The following is a 17943-nucleotide window of genomic DNA, read 5'->3' as shown; positions in this document are numbered from 1 at the left end:
CAAAACAAAACAATAGTGCTTTCTTATTTTTTATTTTTATTTATTTATTTATTAAAAATTTCCACCTCCTCCCATCCTGCCATTTCCCTCCCACTCCTCCCACTCCCTCTCCCCCTCCCTCTCCTCAATAGTGCTTCTTTACAGAGATGATAATGAGCTGAGAAAGAAATCAGAGAGACATCACCTTTCACAGTAGCCACAAATAGCATAAAATATCTCTGAGTAACTCTAGCCAAACAAGTGGAAGACCTATATGACAAGAACTTTAAATCTTTGAAGAAAGAAATTGAAGAAGACATCAGAAAATGGAAAGATCTCCCATGCTCTTGGGTAGGTAGAATTATCATAGTAAAAATGACAATCTTACCAAAAGCAATCTACAGATTCTATGCAATGCCCATCAAAATCCCAGCAAAATTCTTCACAGACCTCAGAAAGAATACTACTCAACTTCATATGGAGAAGCAAAAAACCCAGTATTGCCAAAATAATCCTGTACAGTAAAAGAACTTCTGGAAGCATCACAATCTCTGACTTCAAACTTCACTACAGAGCTACAGTACTGAAAATAACCTGGTATTGGCATAAAAACAAACAGTAGGACCAATGGAAATGAATTGAAGACCCAGATATTAATCCACACACCTACAAACACCTGATTTTTGACAAAGAAACAAAAAATATAAAATGGAAAAAAGAAAGCATATTCAACAAATGGTAGTAACATAACTGGATATCAACCTGTAAAAGTATGAAAATAGATCTATATCTATTACCATGTACAAAACTCAAGTCTAAATAGATCAAAGACATCAACATAAAGCCAACTACACTGAACCTCATAGGAGAGAAAGTGGGAAGTACACTTGAACATGTTGGCACAGGAGACCACTTCCTAAATATAACCCCAGTAGCTCAGACACTGAGAGAAACAATTAATAAATGGGACCTTCTGAAACTTAAAAAACAAAGGACACAGTCAATAAGATAAAACAACAGCCTACAGAATGGACCTTCACCAACCCCACATGAGACAGAGGTCTGATCTCCAAAATATACAAAGAACTCAAGAAAGTGGTCATCAAAAGAACACATAATTTAATAAAAAAAATAGGGTACAGACCTAAACAGAGAACATTCAGTGGAGGAATCTAAAATGGCTGAAAGACACTTAAGGAAATGCTTAACATCCTTAGTCATCAGAGAAATGCAAATCAAAACAACTCTGAGATTCCATCTTACACCTGTAAAAATGGCCAAGATCAAAAACATTGATGACAACTTATGCTGGAGAGGTTGTGGGGAAAAGGGAACACTTCTGCATTGCCGGTGGGAGTGCAAATTGGTATAGCCCTTTTGGATATCAGTATGGCGATTTCTCAGAAAATTAGGAAACAACCTTCCTCAAGACTTAGCAATACCACTTTTGGGTATATACTCAAAGGATGCTCAACAGTACCACAAGGACATGTGCTCAACTATGTTCACAGCAGCATTGTTTGTCATAGCCAGAACCTGGAAACAACCTAAATGCCCCTGACCGAAAAATGGATAAGGAAAATGTGGTACATTTACACAATGGAGTACTACACAGAAAAAAAAACAAAACAAAACAATGACATCCTGAAATTTGTAGGCAAAAGGATGAATCTAGAAAATATCACATTAAGTGAGGTAACCCAGACCCAGAGAGACAAACATCATATGTACTCACTCATAAGTAGCTTTTAGACATAAAGCAAAGGAAACCAGCCTGTAATTCACAATCCCAGAGAACCAAGACAACACTGAGGACACTAAAAGAGACATGCATGGATCTAATCTACATGGGAAGTAGAGAAAGATAAGATCTCCTGAGTAAATTGGGAGCATGGGGTCCATGGGAGAGGGTGGGAGGGGAGCAGAAAAAAATGTATAGCTCAATAAAATCAATAAAAATATATAAATTTTTTCATACAGTTTGATTATATTTCTCCTCCCCCAACTTCTCCCAGATCCTTTCTTCCTCTCCACCTTTTTACCCACCTAACTTTATGTCCACGTCTTGCATATGCTTTCTCTCAATCTCTTTCACCAAAAAAAAAGAATAAAAAACTCATTAGGAGAAAAATGCCAAAGCAAAGCAAAACAGAACAAAACATTGACAAAAGTACCATTGTTTTCATTTAGTGTTGGCCAACTACTCCTGGGAGTGGGGCCCGCCCTGCAGTGGGACTGGTTTTCCCAAGGACACGTTAACTGCAGAAAGTTTCATGGTAGGGGTGGAGGCTTGCCGAAGAGACAGTCCTGAAGTAAGAGGACAGAGGGGCAGGAGCCTATAACCAGGTCTGTGACTCCCGGTTTGAGAGCAGTTGAGTGAGGGTTAAGTCATGGATTTTCCTGATTTTAGGTGGGTCACTTCCCTCCGCAAAGTGCTTTGTCGTAGTTGTCCGAGTTTGAGGGACGCTCTGAAAGGCCAGGGAGAGCTAGCTGAATAGTTTTTGTGAGAAGAACGTTGCTGGTAAGGGAGGAAGCAGCAAGTGCGGGACCATAACTGAGACACAGGAAACAATGAGGAGGCCAGGGTGACTGCTTCCCATTTCCCTTCAGCTCACCTATGTGAATCAATTTATATCATATCCTATTCATCTTACATCTTCTTCTACCTGTTAGTGACCTATCTGCCTAGCTCTGCAAGTGGAAGTGGGTTACAGATTGCCAGTTACTCTACCATAGGAAACCTTATATCCCTCTTTCTCTTTTTAAGGAGAGGAATGCCTTCATGAACAGTAGGTACCTTAAAGATATGTGGGGGGGAAAATCTGGAACAGAAAGTGTTTGTGATAAAAAGTCATAAAATTATGATTCCCTTGTTTGCTCAATGGATATTTGTTGAGCAGTGGTTCTTGAACTAGCACCAACAATAAACAAAGACACCAAAATATCTGCCTTCATTGAACTTACAGAGTAGAGAGAGAAAGAAGTATATAAATAAAATTTGCTTGTTTAATAGTATGTGCAAAGGAAGGAAAGTATAGGGAAAACAGTATGTCTACTGGGAGAGAAGCTGAAATTTTTGTCAGTCTGGGAAGGTAAGTTTGAGGGAAGATCTGAAAGGCAAGGAGCGCTGGCGATATAGTATTTATGAGAAGAACGTTCCTGTAAGCGTGAGGCTGAGAAACAATGAGGAGGCCAGGGCAGGGAGCCGAGAAGATGAGAGAGGATATGAGAGAAAATAAGTTCAGGAGCAGAGTCAGAAGGCCGGATCCTTTAAAGAATGAAAAATTCTTGTGGACTAAAACTTTGTCTTTCATCTCCAATGTCTACTGAGGAAATACACAATCAGTTTTGTGATACCAGGTGTAACAAGGTTAAACAGAACTCGAAACAAAACAAAGCAAAGCTTTCTTTCTTTCTTTCTTTCTTTCTTTCTTTCTTTCTTTCTTTCTTTCTTTCTTTCTTTCTTTCTTTCTTTCTTTCCATCTCCTGTTGTTGGGTTTGGCTTGTTGTTTTACGAGCAACCCAAAAGTGCTGGTAAGTTCTGCTTCTTTTCTCTCTCCTATTCAAATGAGGGATTTGCTGGTTTTATGAGTCGGACAAGATTGGGTTATTTCCCAGTTTATATTTTTCATCCATTCCTCTCTTGAGTTCATTCTTTCCTGGTCTTGTGTGATAGATAGAGGTCTCTTCCTCCTGTGTTTAGGATTCCTTTAAGTATTTTCTGCACTGCTAGATTGGAAATCATGACTTTCTTTAGTTGGTGCTCATTTCTAAAATCTTTCTCTGTTAATTTTAAAAGATAATTCTGTGTAGTAGTCTTAGTTGACAGCCCTTACCCTTGGGATTTTAAATATATCATTCTATTTTTTCCCGGCTTTTGGAATTTCTCTTGAGAGGTTTGATGCCATTGTGATGTGAGTTGTCATTTTTTTCTTCTAGCTTCTAGTATTTTTTTCCTGGTTTCATAGTTTTGGCAGCTTGACTATAATGTGTCATGGAAAGGTCTCTGGCCCTCTCTGTTGGGAGTTTAAATGTCTCGTGCTTGGCTGTCCATTTCTTTCCCTTACTTTTTCTGCTATAATTTCATTGGATAGTTGTTCTGTGCTTTCAGTTTTCTAGATGGAATTGCTCACTCATAATATGTGAATAAATTCAACTTTAGAAGACAGTGCAGAGTTGTTCCCCAAGTGGCTGTGCCCATGGAAATGGTCCCCAGCAGTACGAATGATGCTTCTTAGCAATACTTGCTGTTGTTCAGCTTTCGGAAACATTTGTCACTGTGAGAAAGTGAAACTGAAATTTAGTTATAGAACTAAGTCCTAATGCCCCATTCTATCTCAAATGTGTCTGATTTCTAACAATAGTAAGCTGCATTTCTTACAAATGGAAATATATTATAGGCTTTCTATAACAACGGAAAAGTCATAAAAGTGAGAATGAGAACTTAATGGGAACTTCTTCGGGGGTCCTGAAAATGTGATGTTAGACTGACGGTGCATGACCACCTGACTGGAGGGTGGTGGGGGTCTTAGTAGGGTGGGGAGAGAGTCCAAGAGAAGGGAATCAAGAGGTGGAGAAAGGAGAGAATGATGGTGTGGAACTCGCTGAAAATCAGCCTGTTCTTGGGCCCAGTTGTAGGTCTGCTAGTTTAGGAAGTGAAGAAATGGGATCCAGATCTGACTGGGTGCATTTAAGCTCTGTTAGTTTTGTTTATTTTACTTCTTAATTAGCACTGTTGGAAAGCGTTTGCTAGGCAGTGTGACAGAATGTATTTAGAACTCAGTATGCTTTATTACCCATTGTTTCAGAGGCACACAGTATCAAATACTTCAGAAAAGTTTATCTGTATAACCTTTGCTCTAAAAATAAAATGCCACTAAAATTCTGTATCTTAAAAGGCGTGTCTTCAAACACAGCTTTCAAAGTTTCTAAGTGATGTTAATTTCATAGTTGCTTACAAAATTAAATTGTTCTATCGAGGCTGAATGTCATCGTCTTGTGAAACAGAACAAGGGCTGAGAGCGATAACGTGACAGTCTGTGTGTCATGCTTTCAACCTGGGCTCTACATTCCGCATTAGAGGGAGAGGTTGTTAGCTATTCTAAAGGTACAATAAGAGATTATTGTTCATATCAGTGTAATAAATTGATATTCCTGACTGTACCTTTTCATTTTGCACATTGTCAAAACCTTGAACCTTAATCTTATCCTTTGATTGACAGTAGCGACCGGGGAAAGAACACTTGTATTGTTAGGGACAGTCACATCTGTTCAACTTGATTCAGTTGAGGGTATTTGCATATTCTTAAGTATTTCTTCTGAGAGGGCTTAACTTCTTCTCAAGTGCTTGATGCATTTTTGAAATTCATTCATAAGGTATCTGCATGCACTAATAGTTCTGTGTAATATTGCTGTGCATAATCTGACAGATAAGACCACATTCTAAAATAGGCATTCTTTGGGGAGGTGACATTATGTTTTACCTATTTGTTAGAAAGAAATGTTAGGGTTTTTTTTTTTAAAAAAAAAAAAGTCTTATAATGCTTTGATTCAAGTATAATAGCCTTACTTTAGGCAAATTGACCTCTCGTATGGTGAACCAGGATTTATTGAACAGTAATAAAGGTGTTAATGATAAAATTTCTTGCCTTGGTTGGAAAATTGAGTAATTGAATATCTGTTTAGTAACTCCTTTTTTTAAAAATAGGGAATATTACCAAGGCTGAGGTTTCTTTAATGTTAAGCTTTAATGTTACTTTCAATTCTAATGTCAGCCTCAGAAAATCGTGGATGTATATAACCTCTGGTTTACATTGTCACAGATTGTCTTGTATCTGAATTGCCTCTTGCCAGTAGAACACAATGGAAGATTATATGTTATCACATGTCTGCAGGATTTATATGATGTTCACACATGGCTAATGCCCAGCCATTTACTACCCTCTTTGTACCAGTCTCCTAAACCCTTACTATTAAACGCCTTAAAGAGCAGACAGGCTTCTTGTTGTATGGTTCTCATGAGTGGGCACTGACTGTTTTCAAGACTTTTTAGATATGGGGTCAGTCAGCAGTGTTGCCGTGGGATCTGCAAAACAGTTTCTTTACTGACATATGTGATCTTAAGGAAAAGACTAGAATTAATCACAAAATGTCTTAGAAAAAAGTTATAGATCTAACGAGAAAATACCATCATGTTACCTTAATTTAATCAAGATTTAGGGCAGTTAACGACAGATCGATTTCTCACACTAACCTGGAACCTTTCCTAGTTTCCCTGAGGCAGGGTCTCATGTAGTTGGGGCCAGCGGTGAACTCAGGATCCTCTTGCCTCTACCCACCCTAGTGCTGGGATTGCGGGATGAGCCCCTGCACATGCTCTTTATGAGCTTTTATCCCACATTTTCTTCTAGTATAAGTATTTTTGAGACAACTCTTTGTTTTATTTTTTTATCTGCTTTACTTAATATAAAAGTTCATTACAATTTTATTATTATAAGAATTATTTAGTGGAGGAAGTTCTTAATTTTTTTTTTTTTTTTTTTTGGTTTTTCGAGACAGGGTTTCTCTGTGGCTTTGGAGCCTGTCCTGGAACTAGCTCTGTAGACCAGGCTGGTCTCGAACTCACAGAGATCCGCCTGCCTCTGCCTCCCGAGTGCTGGGATTAAAGGCGTGCGCCACCAACGCCCGGCCTTAATTTTTATTAGCTATAAAACAATTCTAAATTGCATAATTTTTTTTTCTCTTACAGGAATCCCCTTCTGGTCGGAGGAAAGCTCTTGCTACTAGCAGCATTAATATGAAACAGTATGCAAGCCCTATGCCAACTCAAACTGATGTCAAGTTAAAATTTAAGCCATTATCTAAAAAAGTTGTATCTGCCACTCTCCAGTTTTCATTATCTTGTATCTTTCTTCGGGAAGGAAAAGCAACGTAAGTTTCTCTCGTTAAATAAGTGACTTCCTTCATCTCGTGTTTTAAAATACCACAGCGTTTGTCTTAGTAGAATGGCAATAAGATGAACATCATTCAGATGAATCCAAGGCACGAACTCAAGGCAAGAATTGAAGCGGAAGCCTTGGAAGAATAGAGGTCATTGGGCTTGGCTTTCTCAGCCTACTTTCTTACACACCCAGGCCGCCTGCCTGGGGTGGCCCCGCCCACAGTGGCTCTTCTCATATCTATCAGTAATCAAGAAAATGTCCCACAGATATGCCTTCTGGCCAGCCTGATGCAGGCAGTTTCTTAATTGAGATTCCCTTTTCCAAAGTGACGCTGGTTTGTGTCCAATTGACAAAAAGTAACCAACACAATACCTTTCTCAAAACCAAAACCAAACCAAAAATCATTTCTTCCGTGCTGAATAAGCACCCACTGCATTGTCAAGTCAGGAACAAGTACATGTGGTATCTACAGTGCAAGAGCCTGTCTAAGTAGACTATGAAGGGGCAGAATCGATAAAAATGCCATGCTGGAAACTCTCTGTTAAAGATAAGGGAGAAAGGTGGTCCATTCTGAACCACAGTTGTGCACACATTTAGCCCAGGAGAATGTGGTTACCATAATCGGTCATGTCTGCTTGACTGATAAGCTAGTTTCTGTGTATCACTCGAAGTGAGATGTTTGGCTCTCATCTCCAAGGCAGCAGGTGACATGCTAGATGGCAGCCGTCCGCTGAGAGTGAGTGTGGTTAGGGAGGTGGTTGAGAATGGACTGTAGACACGGGGAAGGAAGGCTCTCACCCTGAGGTGTAAGCCAAGTGAAGGACCGGAAACAGAAGAAGGAGACCGAGCAGTAAATGTGCCGGCACCATCCGTAGCTGTCTGGGTAAGAAAAAGCGCATTTAAACTGAGAGTCTCAATTTAATATGAATCCTTATCATTTATTACTGATACTGAGAATTTGGAAGGCATTCATATGAATAATACAACTTTTATTGTTTGTGTTGACCGTCATGATTCGTTTAAAAAGAGGAAATCATTTTGTTAACTTAGCCTGTGTGAAATAAAATGTGAAGAATTTCTATACTTGGCTTAGTTTACATAGTTATATCATATTCTGAAGATAAAATTATTAAAGATTATAAAAGAGCAGTATTTTAATTTTTCTGCCTGAATTTGGCAGAAGTATACAAAACTGAAAATTAATATGTTGTATAACATTTTAAAATGTGTTCAGTGAGTTTTAAGGTGAAAATAACAGATGAAGAAAACATAAGTGAGTTGTCTCAAGATATTTAATATAAACTTCATAAAATTATATTTTTAAATGTTTGAGATAAAAATTCATATTTTATCAAATAGATGGTGTCCAACTCATAATTAGCTGAAGATTTCATCTCATATTTCTTCAAAAGACTAGACTTTGCTTTAGATGATTTATTTTTGGTTGCAGTAGTTACCTTTAGGGCCTGTGGCTCTATGGAAAACTTAACACATGGTTTGCAGGGTTTACCATTTGATTTTCTCCAGCCCATAGATCCAGAATGGTTCATGGTTTTCTATTCAGAATTCCTGTTCTAATTCCTTTTGGAAGAGTTAAGTGTTTCATTTTAGTTTTTAACATTTATTTTGTTATTTTATGTAATATATGTATAAAATTTTATATGTGTGTTATATATAGTTTATATATTTGTCTGTATTTATGCCTGTGCACCATGGACATGCCTGAAACCTGTGAAGGTCAGAAGAGGGCGTTGGATCCTTTGTAACTGGAGTTACAGACACTGTGGGCCCCCAGTGCTGGGAATTGAACCCAGTTTTGTCCAGAAGGGCAGCCAGTGCTCTTAACCTCTGGTCTGTCTGTCCAGTTCAAGTTTTATTTTAAAGTCAAGATTTATCTCATTTGTGGACTGCCCAAGGTTTTGTTTCTAGATGTAATGCTCAAGAAACTATATTTGAATTCTCTGCAGAAACTTTTTGTTTTCCGTGGGGTGCCAGCACAATTGCCTTCTAAAGCCTTAACCACTTAGAGTTCAGTCTTGTTTGCTTTGCAGTGAATATGTCATTTAGAAATTTATACGGTCTGTAAAATTCTTACGTTTAAAATATTCTTATACAACATGCAAGGTGTTACTCTTTTTTTACAGAAAGAAGGAATATGTTAATATTTTATCTTATATCCATTATCCAAAATGCTTAGCTCTGCAAGTTTTCAGATTTCGTTTTTTTCTAGATTTTGGGGTGTTTGCATATACATAAGGATATCTTAGGGAGGGGACCCAAGTCTAAGCACAATGCCATTTAACTTTCATGCAGACTTTCTTATGTGGCCTAAAGTAGTTTTTACACAGTGTCTTCAGTTCAGAGTGTCTTCCGTGCACCTGAGCCTTGACTGCGGCCTGTCACATGCCACGTGTGAGGTGTTCCACGTGCGAGGTGTTCCACGTGCGAGGTGTTCCACGTGTGAGGTGTTCCACGTGTGAGGTGTTCCACGTGTGTCGCCTTTGTCAGCATGCCAAAGCTTGGGTTTCAGAGTGCTTTAGATTTTGAAATGTTTGGGTTTAAGATTTGCAGATTAGGAATATTAAACCTTTATTTTCTAATTATTTTTCAAGTAATGTCATCTAGTAAGCTGTGTATTGTATTTTGACTAATTTGATATAGGGACGAAGATATGCAGAGTTTGGCTAGTTTGATGAGTATGAAGCAGGCTGACATTGGCAATTTAGATGATTTTGAAGAAGATAATGAAGATGATGATGAGAATCGAGTGAACCAAGAGGAAAAGGCAGCAAAAATTACAGGTTGGCTTTACTAGCATTGAACTAAAAGTTTATTTTCTAATTTGTGTATTGGGTTTTAATTTCTTTCTTAACTCAGATGTATTTAAGACAGTATGTTTTACAGCATGTGCTTTGTATGTATATTTCTACCTGTTTACTTCTGCTCAAATTCAAATAAAATTCAAGTCTCTTTGTTTCAGTTTCAAAAAACTTTACTAAAGTTTTTTCTTTATTGTTTAAACATACGTATTTTTGTTAATTTTCCAAAAATTAACTTATTTACATTTTTATCTTTTCATATAGAGGACTTAGGTCCTAAAGTATTTGGTTCAAAAAGAAAGACATAGTTTTATAATCTCATCCAAATCTGTACCATTTTGCTCAATTTTATACTTCTTCCCTTGTTATTTTGTCCAGTGTTGATATTTGTAAACTATGCTTCATTTGCTTGTCACACGTATTATTCTTAGCCCATCTCTTAGTTTAAGTACGTCTCTAATAGATATCATTTGGCTACTCCAGCTCCATAATGTTTGCTTTTTAATAGCTCTTTGCAGAGCTGGGGCAGTGACTCAGTCAGTAAAGCTCCTGCCTCACAGCATAGTGACCAGAGTTCTGTCCCCAGAAGCACAGAGACTTTGTCTGTAATCCAGTGCTGGAGGGATAAGAGGAGGGGCTGTGGGGGCTTGCTGGCCTGGCCGAATCAGGGCTCAGTGAGAGAATTGAGAAAGATACCTGGTAGACTTTGGCTTTTGACTGCACACACACTTACACCACACACGTGCATGCTCCCACCTGCCTGCTCACATAGCCAAGTGACACACAAGTATTTCAAAAGTTCTCTATTCCAATAGCTGACCTAATTTCACTTATATTAGTATATATATAAGCGTGTGTATATACATTCATATATACATATGGATATATATGAGGTCTTTTCTTATTATTTTCCTCTCTCTACCTACCTTCATTTTGCCTCTCTGATTTTTAATTTTTTACATTATTTTATGTGTATGGGTGTTTTGCCTGTGTAATGTCTGTGTGCCACATGCATGCCTGCGTTGGTGAAGACCAAAAGAGGGTGTTAGAGCCCCTGGTACTAGAATTATCGATGGTTATGAGTTACTGTGTGGGTGCTTGGAATTGAACCCCTGTCCTCGTAACTTAAGCCAGTGCTTTTAACTGCTGAGGTATCTCTCCAGCCCCTGAGAATTTTCTTTTAATTTAAGCATTTTTGTTAGCATAATTTGAAAATTATGTGTCCTGCTTTCATTTTAGAATAATAGACTTTAAAATGAGTAAACCAGACAGATAAATGAATGACCCTGTGGATCTTACTAGTATTAAAATTAAACAGAATATATTATTTCTCCTCTTATAAGAAATGCAATATAATTTTCTTTGCCAGTCCCTTCCCTCTATCTCCTTTGGGCTGTTATACTTATTTCATTAGTATATGCCCCCCCCCAATAATAAATGTTAGCATACAGTTGCATTCCCTAATGATGGCAGCAGCAGCACAATACTTTTATTGAAAAGGGGTTTTTTCTCAATATGGTATATTCTGATTACAGTTTTTCTTCCTCCAGTTCCTCCCAGCTCCCGCCTACCTCCCCATCCACCTAAATTCACACTCGTTCTTTCTTTAATTAGAATACAAAGAGGTATCTAGAATAGTAATTATAAAAAATAAAATAAAATAAAAACAAATCAAAATAGGACAAAACAAACAAACAGAGGGTGGAAAAAAGAGCCAAAGAAAAATGTCAAGAAACACATACAGTTGTTAAGGCTACACATTTGCACACAGAAATTCTGTAAATACAAAATCAGAATCCATAATATACAAGCAAAAGATCTCTAAGGGCAGAGAGGGGGAACCTCAGACAAAGCATTGTGAGATACAAAAAACAATTTTGAAAAATACCATTGAGTTCATTGGCTCTCTATGGCTGGACATGGGACCTTCCCTTAAATGTGGTTTGTATCCCCAGTGAGACTCCATTGGAGAAGACTAAGTTTTCCTTTGTGAGCAGCTATCAATTAAAGACAGCTTCTGGGTTAGGGATGGGGCTTATGTCTATTTCTCAGCTCTTGGACCCTATCCGGCTTAGACTTGTGCAGACCCTGTACCTGCTGTGCCGTCACTCTTTCTGAATTCATACACATCAGTCCTGTTGTGTCTAGAAGGCCTTGCTTGCTCCCCTGATGTTTCCATCATCCAGCTTCTTTCAGTCTTTCCACCTCCTCTTCTGCAGAGTTCTCAGAACTGTGAGAGGAAGAATTTCATGGAGACAAGTCTCTCATTGGAGAGAGACCTTGTGCTCTTAACTGCTGAGCCATCTCTCTAGCTCCTGAGGATATTTTGAAATGTAATCATTCTTGTATGGTAATTTGAAAATTGTCTAGTCACATTTCTAGTTGTGGGTCTCTGTATTGGTTTTCATCTACCAGAGCCTCTATCAGAGGGAGCTTCTTTGATAATGGCTGAGCAAGATACTGATCTATGAATAAAGCAGAATGTTGGTATCAGTCATTTTATTGCTACATTCCTTTAGCAAAAGAATAGTATTTGGTTTTTCTCTAGGTTTGTGGCCTATCTTGTCCCAGGTTCTTGACCACTTAGGTAGTGTTGGCCATGAGTTCTATCTCATGGAGTGGAACTTAATTCCAATTAGATAGTGGTTGGTTATTCCTACAACTTTTGTGCCACTATTGCACCAGCATATCTTGTAGGCAGGTCACAGGTAGATCCAAGCATTTGCAGCTGGGTTGGTGTTTCCCTTTCTCCACTGGTAGTGTGCAGAGTACCTTCTAATACCATGAACACTACGCGGGAGGGGTGAAGACTGGCTAGGCACCAGCTGACTTTTCTATGTTCAGTGAGTTATGTGGGTGTTAACTTCAGTTTGTGAACAGCAACCAATAGCTTTGACAATAACCTGGGTTGCTTGGAGGTCTCCATGGGAAAACCCTGCACGTGTATAATGTCCTTTGCTCATACTTCTTCTTCCATTATTCTCGCCTGTTCATTCCTGCTCCGCCGAACTTCCTTTTCTTCTCAGCTTAGAGGTTCTTTACTTAAACAAGAGAAACTCAGGCCAGGTGACTGAGGAATATGGCTCTCCCTCTCCCCTCAACTAGTAACTGCCTGTAGTTAGTTCCTCGGGGAGAGATAAGTTCTTCCAGCCCCTCCCTCATCCATGATGATAGGGTGATGAACCCAGTCTTCCTGCTCCCTTTTGTATGATGTTCTGTGAACAGTGAGGAGGTGATTAGCTGGCCCTTTAGGACTGAGAACTCAACAGTCACTCATTCTTAGCACTTTGCCCAGTTAGAAGTCTCTGCAGTAACTGTTGTCCACTCTAGACAGAAGCTTCTCTTACCAAGGCTGTGGACAGCACTTATCTTAGTCCACTTAGAAGGCAGCAATAGTAGGTTCTTCTTTAGGGCCTAGGACCTGCCCAGCCACGGACTTTTGACCAGTGTACATCATCAGGTGTGGCCTCTGCTTGTGAAGCAGGCCTCAGATCCAACTAGAAGGTCACTGGTTACCTCTCCATCACAGTCACACACTTATTGCACCAGCAGGTGTGTCTTGCCTGGTAGGTTGCTGTTGACGCATGCAGAGTTCACAGATTTTTCCCTCCCAGTGGCTGCATAATGTTTTCTAGGACTGTAAAAGCCAGCCAGTGGAGAGGAAGTTCCAGCTAACTTTCTATTTGATTTCTCTATATCCTACGACCTATGTGGCTTCAACAATTATCATCTTGTTTTGCTGGGCAGCTAGCAGCAGTGGTAATTGTATGTATTGTTTTGGGGGTCTCTGGAACCTCCTTGACCAACAACTTAAAGAAGGAAGTATTCCATACCCCATTACTAGTATTATTGTTTATTAACCTTGGCTTCTGGTAGTAACATTATCTACCCATACAGGGTATCTTTCTTCAAACTCTTTCTTTCCTGTTTAAATTATTATTTAAATCCTCTTCCAACCCACTCTCTAATTGCTCCTTTTTAACTGTTTAATCTCTGCAGGCACCCCTAGTTGAACTCACAAATCTAAATAGAGCTGCACAGAAGAGCCAGCAGGTGGCATTTGTCTTTCTGTGCTTTGGTCACGTCACTTAGTGTGATGTTTTCCCTCAAGTCTCATTTTTCCATTTGCTTTACAACGTGATGAGCCTCTATCATAAACATGTCCTGTACTTTTATTATCCGTCCATCAGTTGACTGATTGCATTTCCGAGCTATCGAATACACAGCGAGTGTGTGCACATGTCTCTGCAGTAACGTGGAGAATCCTTTGATCGCTGGTCCAGGAGTGGCATAGCTGTTGTCATATGCTCGCTCTCTTTTTACCTCTTTGAGGATTTTCTACTGTGATTTCTATAGTGGTTGCTAGCTTACACTCCCACCAGCAGTAAAGGTTCATCCTTCTCCACATCCTCACCAGCATTTGTTATCAGTGATGATTTTCTTGATGATAGTCATTCTGACTGGGGCTGGATGGAACCTCAGGGTAATTTTGATTTGCATTTCCTAGAAACATTTAAAAGTATTTATTAGCCATTTGGGTTTCTTCTTTTGAGAACACTGTGCCAGTCCATAGACCATTTTTGCACTGGGTTGTTTGATTTCTTTATGTTTACTTCTCTCTCTCTCTCTTTTTTTTTTTTTTTGCAGAATATGTTCTAGATGTTATTTCTGTCAGATGTGTAACTGGTGAAGGTCTTAGATCCTGTAGGGTGCCAGCTCATCCGAGTGACTTTGCTTTGCTGTGCAGAAAGCTTGTGATTGCAAGGTTTCCCTTGTCAGTTGTTGGCCTTATTTTCTGAGCAAGTGGAGTCCTATTCTGAAAGTCCTCACTTTCACCTAGATCTTGAGCTATTTTCTCTACCTTTTTCTCTAACAGCTTTGGTATGTCAGATCTTAACTTTATGCCTTTGATCTATTTGGAGTTGATTTTTGTAATGCGTGACAGATAAGAATCTAGTTTCATTCTTCTACATGTAGATATTTCATTTTCCCAACACCATGTATGTATTGACAAGGTGGGTTTTTTCTTCAGTGTGGCTTTAAGCATCGTTATTAAAAACCATATATATATATATATATATATATATATATATATATATATATATATATATCTGGGACTTAATTCTGTTGATCTTCACATCGGCTTCACACTGTTCCAATGTCATCATCACTTTATTATTATTAATTATTTTTACTTTGATGCTGTAGCATTAAATTTTGAAATAAAAATGTTTAAAATAATTTGAAAATCTGGCATTTTATGCCTCTAGTGTTATTCTTATTGTTCAGAATTGTTTTGATTACTAAAAGGTTTTTTATGCTTACATATTAATTTTTATTGTTTTAATTAGAGTGTTGTGTATCCATGTGCATTTCCACAGCATGTGTGCAGAGGTCAGAGGAGAAGTTGTGGAAGTTGTTTTCTCCTCACTCCAGTGACTGAACTCTGGTTGTCAGGCTCGCTAGCAGCTACTCTCACCCACCGAGCAATCTCACTGGTCTTCCATAGGAATTTTACGATTTCTATGGAAGAATGGTTGTAGAATTTTTATAAGTATTACACTGAATCATTAGCTTGTTTTTGGTGGGAACAATCCTATTTCACAATATTAATTTTTCCAGTGCATGAGCAATAGGAGATCCCATTTTCTAGGATCATCCCCAATTTTTTCTTCAGTGTTTTAAATTTTGCTGTAGGGGTCTTTCATTTCCTTGGTTAGGTTCATTCGAAGGCTTTTTTCTAAAGGTTGTGAATGGAATTGTTTCCCTAATTTTTTTTCTTAATACTTTTCTTACTGGGATGTGGGAAGGCTACTATTTTTGTATGTTAGTTTTGGGTACTGGAGCAATGGGTTAACGGTTAAAAGCACTGACAACTGTTACAGAGGAACTGGTTTCAATTCTCAGCACCTATATAGTGGTTCGCAACCATCTGTTGTAGTTGGGACTTTTGGGGAGGCACCACCCAGCTCCCAAATAAATACACGAAATCTAATTCTTATTTATGAATACCCAGCCTTAGCTGGGCTTGTTTCGAGCTAGCTTCTGTAGCTTAACTTTAATTACCCTGTTTCTCTTTAACTACATTTTGCCTCTGGGATTTTTACCCATCTTTACTCTATATATCTTGCTCCTTCTTACTCCGTGGCTGGCTGTGCAGCTGTGTGGCTGGCTCCTGCTGTCCTCTTCGCCTCTTCTTGCTCCTCCCTCTTCTTGTTCTTCTTCTAGCCCAGATTTCTTCTCGTATTTATTCTCTCTGCTTGGCAGCTCCGTCTGTTTGTCTCTCCTGCCTAGCTATTGCCATTCAGCTCTTTATTAAGCCAATCAGGTGTTTTAGTAACACAGCTTTAAACGAATACAACATGAAAGAATGAACACATCTTTGCATCATCAAGAAGATAGTCCACAGCATAGATGAATGTAATACATCTTAAACTAATATTCCACCACAGTCTGTAACTCCAACCCTAGGGAATCTAACTCCTGCTCTTCACTGGCATCAGGCACACACGTGATACACTGTGTGTAGGCAAACCACCCATGCTTACAAAATAAATGGTTTTTTAAATTTCACTTGTAATATTAATTTTGTATCTTAGCACTTTGCAGAAAATGCTTATCCTAGAAGTTTTCTGGTAGAATCTGTAGGATTACTATGTACAGACTCATGTCATATATAATATTATAGCCTTCCTTTCCTGTTTGTACCCCTTTTATTTCTTTCTCTTGTCTTAGTATTCTAGCTAAGACTTCAGGCTTCCTGAATAGGAGTGGATACAGTGTACACCCTTGTCTTGTTCCTGATTTTAGTGAAAATGTTTCGTTTTCTTCCTTTCAGCTCTAGGTTTGTCATGTCATATGTGTCCTTTATGATACTGAGACATGTTCCCTCCATTCCTAGTTTTTTCCATAGTTTTTGTCATGAAGGAATGTTGAATTTGCCAAAGGCCTTTTCTGCATCTATTAAAGCAGTCATGTGATTTGTGTCCTTGAGTCTGTTTATGTAATGCATTATATTTGTTAAAAACATCCTTGAGTCTCTGGAATGAAATTAATTACCTTGATTATGATGATCATTTTTGATGTGTTCTTGAACTTAGTTTTTAAATGCTTTAAAAAAATGTGTCTCTGACCAACAGGGATGATTTTCTCTTTTCATTGTTTTTTTTTCTGATTTTGATGTAATTTCATAAAATGAATTTGGTGATCTTCCTGAGTCAATTTTTCTTTCATCGATTGTATTGTTTTCTACATGCCTTACTCTTTTTTTTTTTTTAAATGGCCCTTCCTTGTGTCAGAGGACCAATTGTATGGGTCAGCGCTAGCATCACGTTGGCAAGCAGCTTTGCTTACTGCACAATCACCGACTTGCCTTGTTCCCGATTCTTTCTTTCCATCAGCTCTCTTCTGGTTTGGCTTGTTCTTGTTTTCTCTGGGACTTAAGTACATCATTATTTGAGATTTCTCTTCTCTTTTTCAGTGTGGGCTCTCACAGCTATGCATTTCTCTCTTTCATTATCTCACAGGTTTTGGTAGGTTTTGTCTTTATTTTTGTACAGTTTAAGAATTTTTAATTTCCTTTTTAATTTCTTCAGTGGACCCTTTATTCAGCAAAGCATTCTTTAATTTCCATCAGTTTCTATTTTCTGTAGCTTTTCTTGCTGTATATTTTTAACTTTATTTCCTTGTGATCAGATAGAATACAAAAGGCTACTCTCATTTATATTTGTTAAGACTTGCTTTTGTTCTAGCATTATCTGTTTTAGAGAAAGTTTAGAGCAGCAAGTTGAGAAGAATGCAGAATACTGCAATATTTGGGCAGAATGTTCTGTAGAAACCTGTTAAGTCCATTTGATCTATGATACCAGTTAATCAGTGAGAGTGGGTAGTGAAATCACCCAACATTGGAGTGTTAGGATTAATCTGAAACTTTGTGTCTTATATTTTTTTTATGAAAATGAGTGTATTATAATGTCCTCTATAGAGTATTCTCGTAATCAGCATATAGTGACTTTTTAAATCACTCCAGATTTGGTTTGAGGTCTATTTTATAAATGTTATCTAATATCTAGATGCTAGATAATATCTAACCAGATATTAGATTAACTATGCTGGAGTCCTGTCATCTTGTGCAGCTCTCACCAGTGCTGTGCACACTGCTCAGATTCTGTGAAAGTTGGTCCCTGAGGGCTTCATGTGCAGCT

At 38.3% G+C, this 17943-nt stretch overlaps 1 protein-coding gene across 8 annotated transcripts in view; it reads left to right on the top strand.

The window, feature by feature from the left end:
• The window catches only part of Ehbp1 (EH domain binding protein 1), a 282868-nt gene that overhangs the window by 117992 nt on the left and 146933 nt on the right, over nucleotides 1–17943 (top strand). For all 8 annotated transcript variants that reach the window (XM_026788929.1, XM_026788928.1, XM_026788926.1 and 5 more), the window contains exons 6-7: nucleotides 6728–6909; nucleotides 9582–9721. In XM_026788929.1, coding sequence (XP_026644730.1) covers nucleotides 6728–6909; nucleotides 9582–9721 — 322 coding nt within the window. The remainder of the gene's footprint in view (nucleotides 1–6727; nucleotides 6910–9581; nucleotides 9722–17943) is intronic.

This window comes from Microtus ochrogaster, unplaced genomic scaffold (genome assembly GCF_000317375.1).
Source record: "Microtus ochrogaster isolate Prairie Vole_2 unplaced genomic scaffold, MicOch1.0 UNK9, whole genome shotgun sequence".
NCBI lineage: Eukaryota > Metazoa > Chordata > Mammalia > Rodentia > Cricetidae > Microtus > Microtus ochrogaster.
Note: the sequence above shows the minus strand (reverse complement) of the source record. Positions and strands in the feature narration are given on the sequence as shown.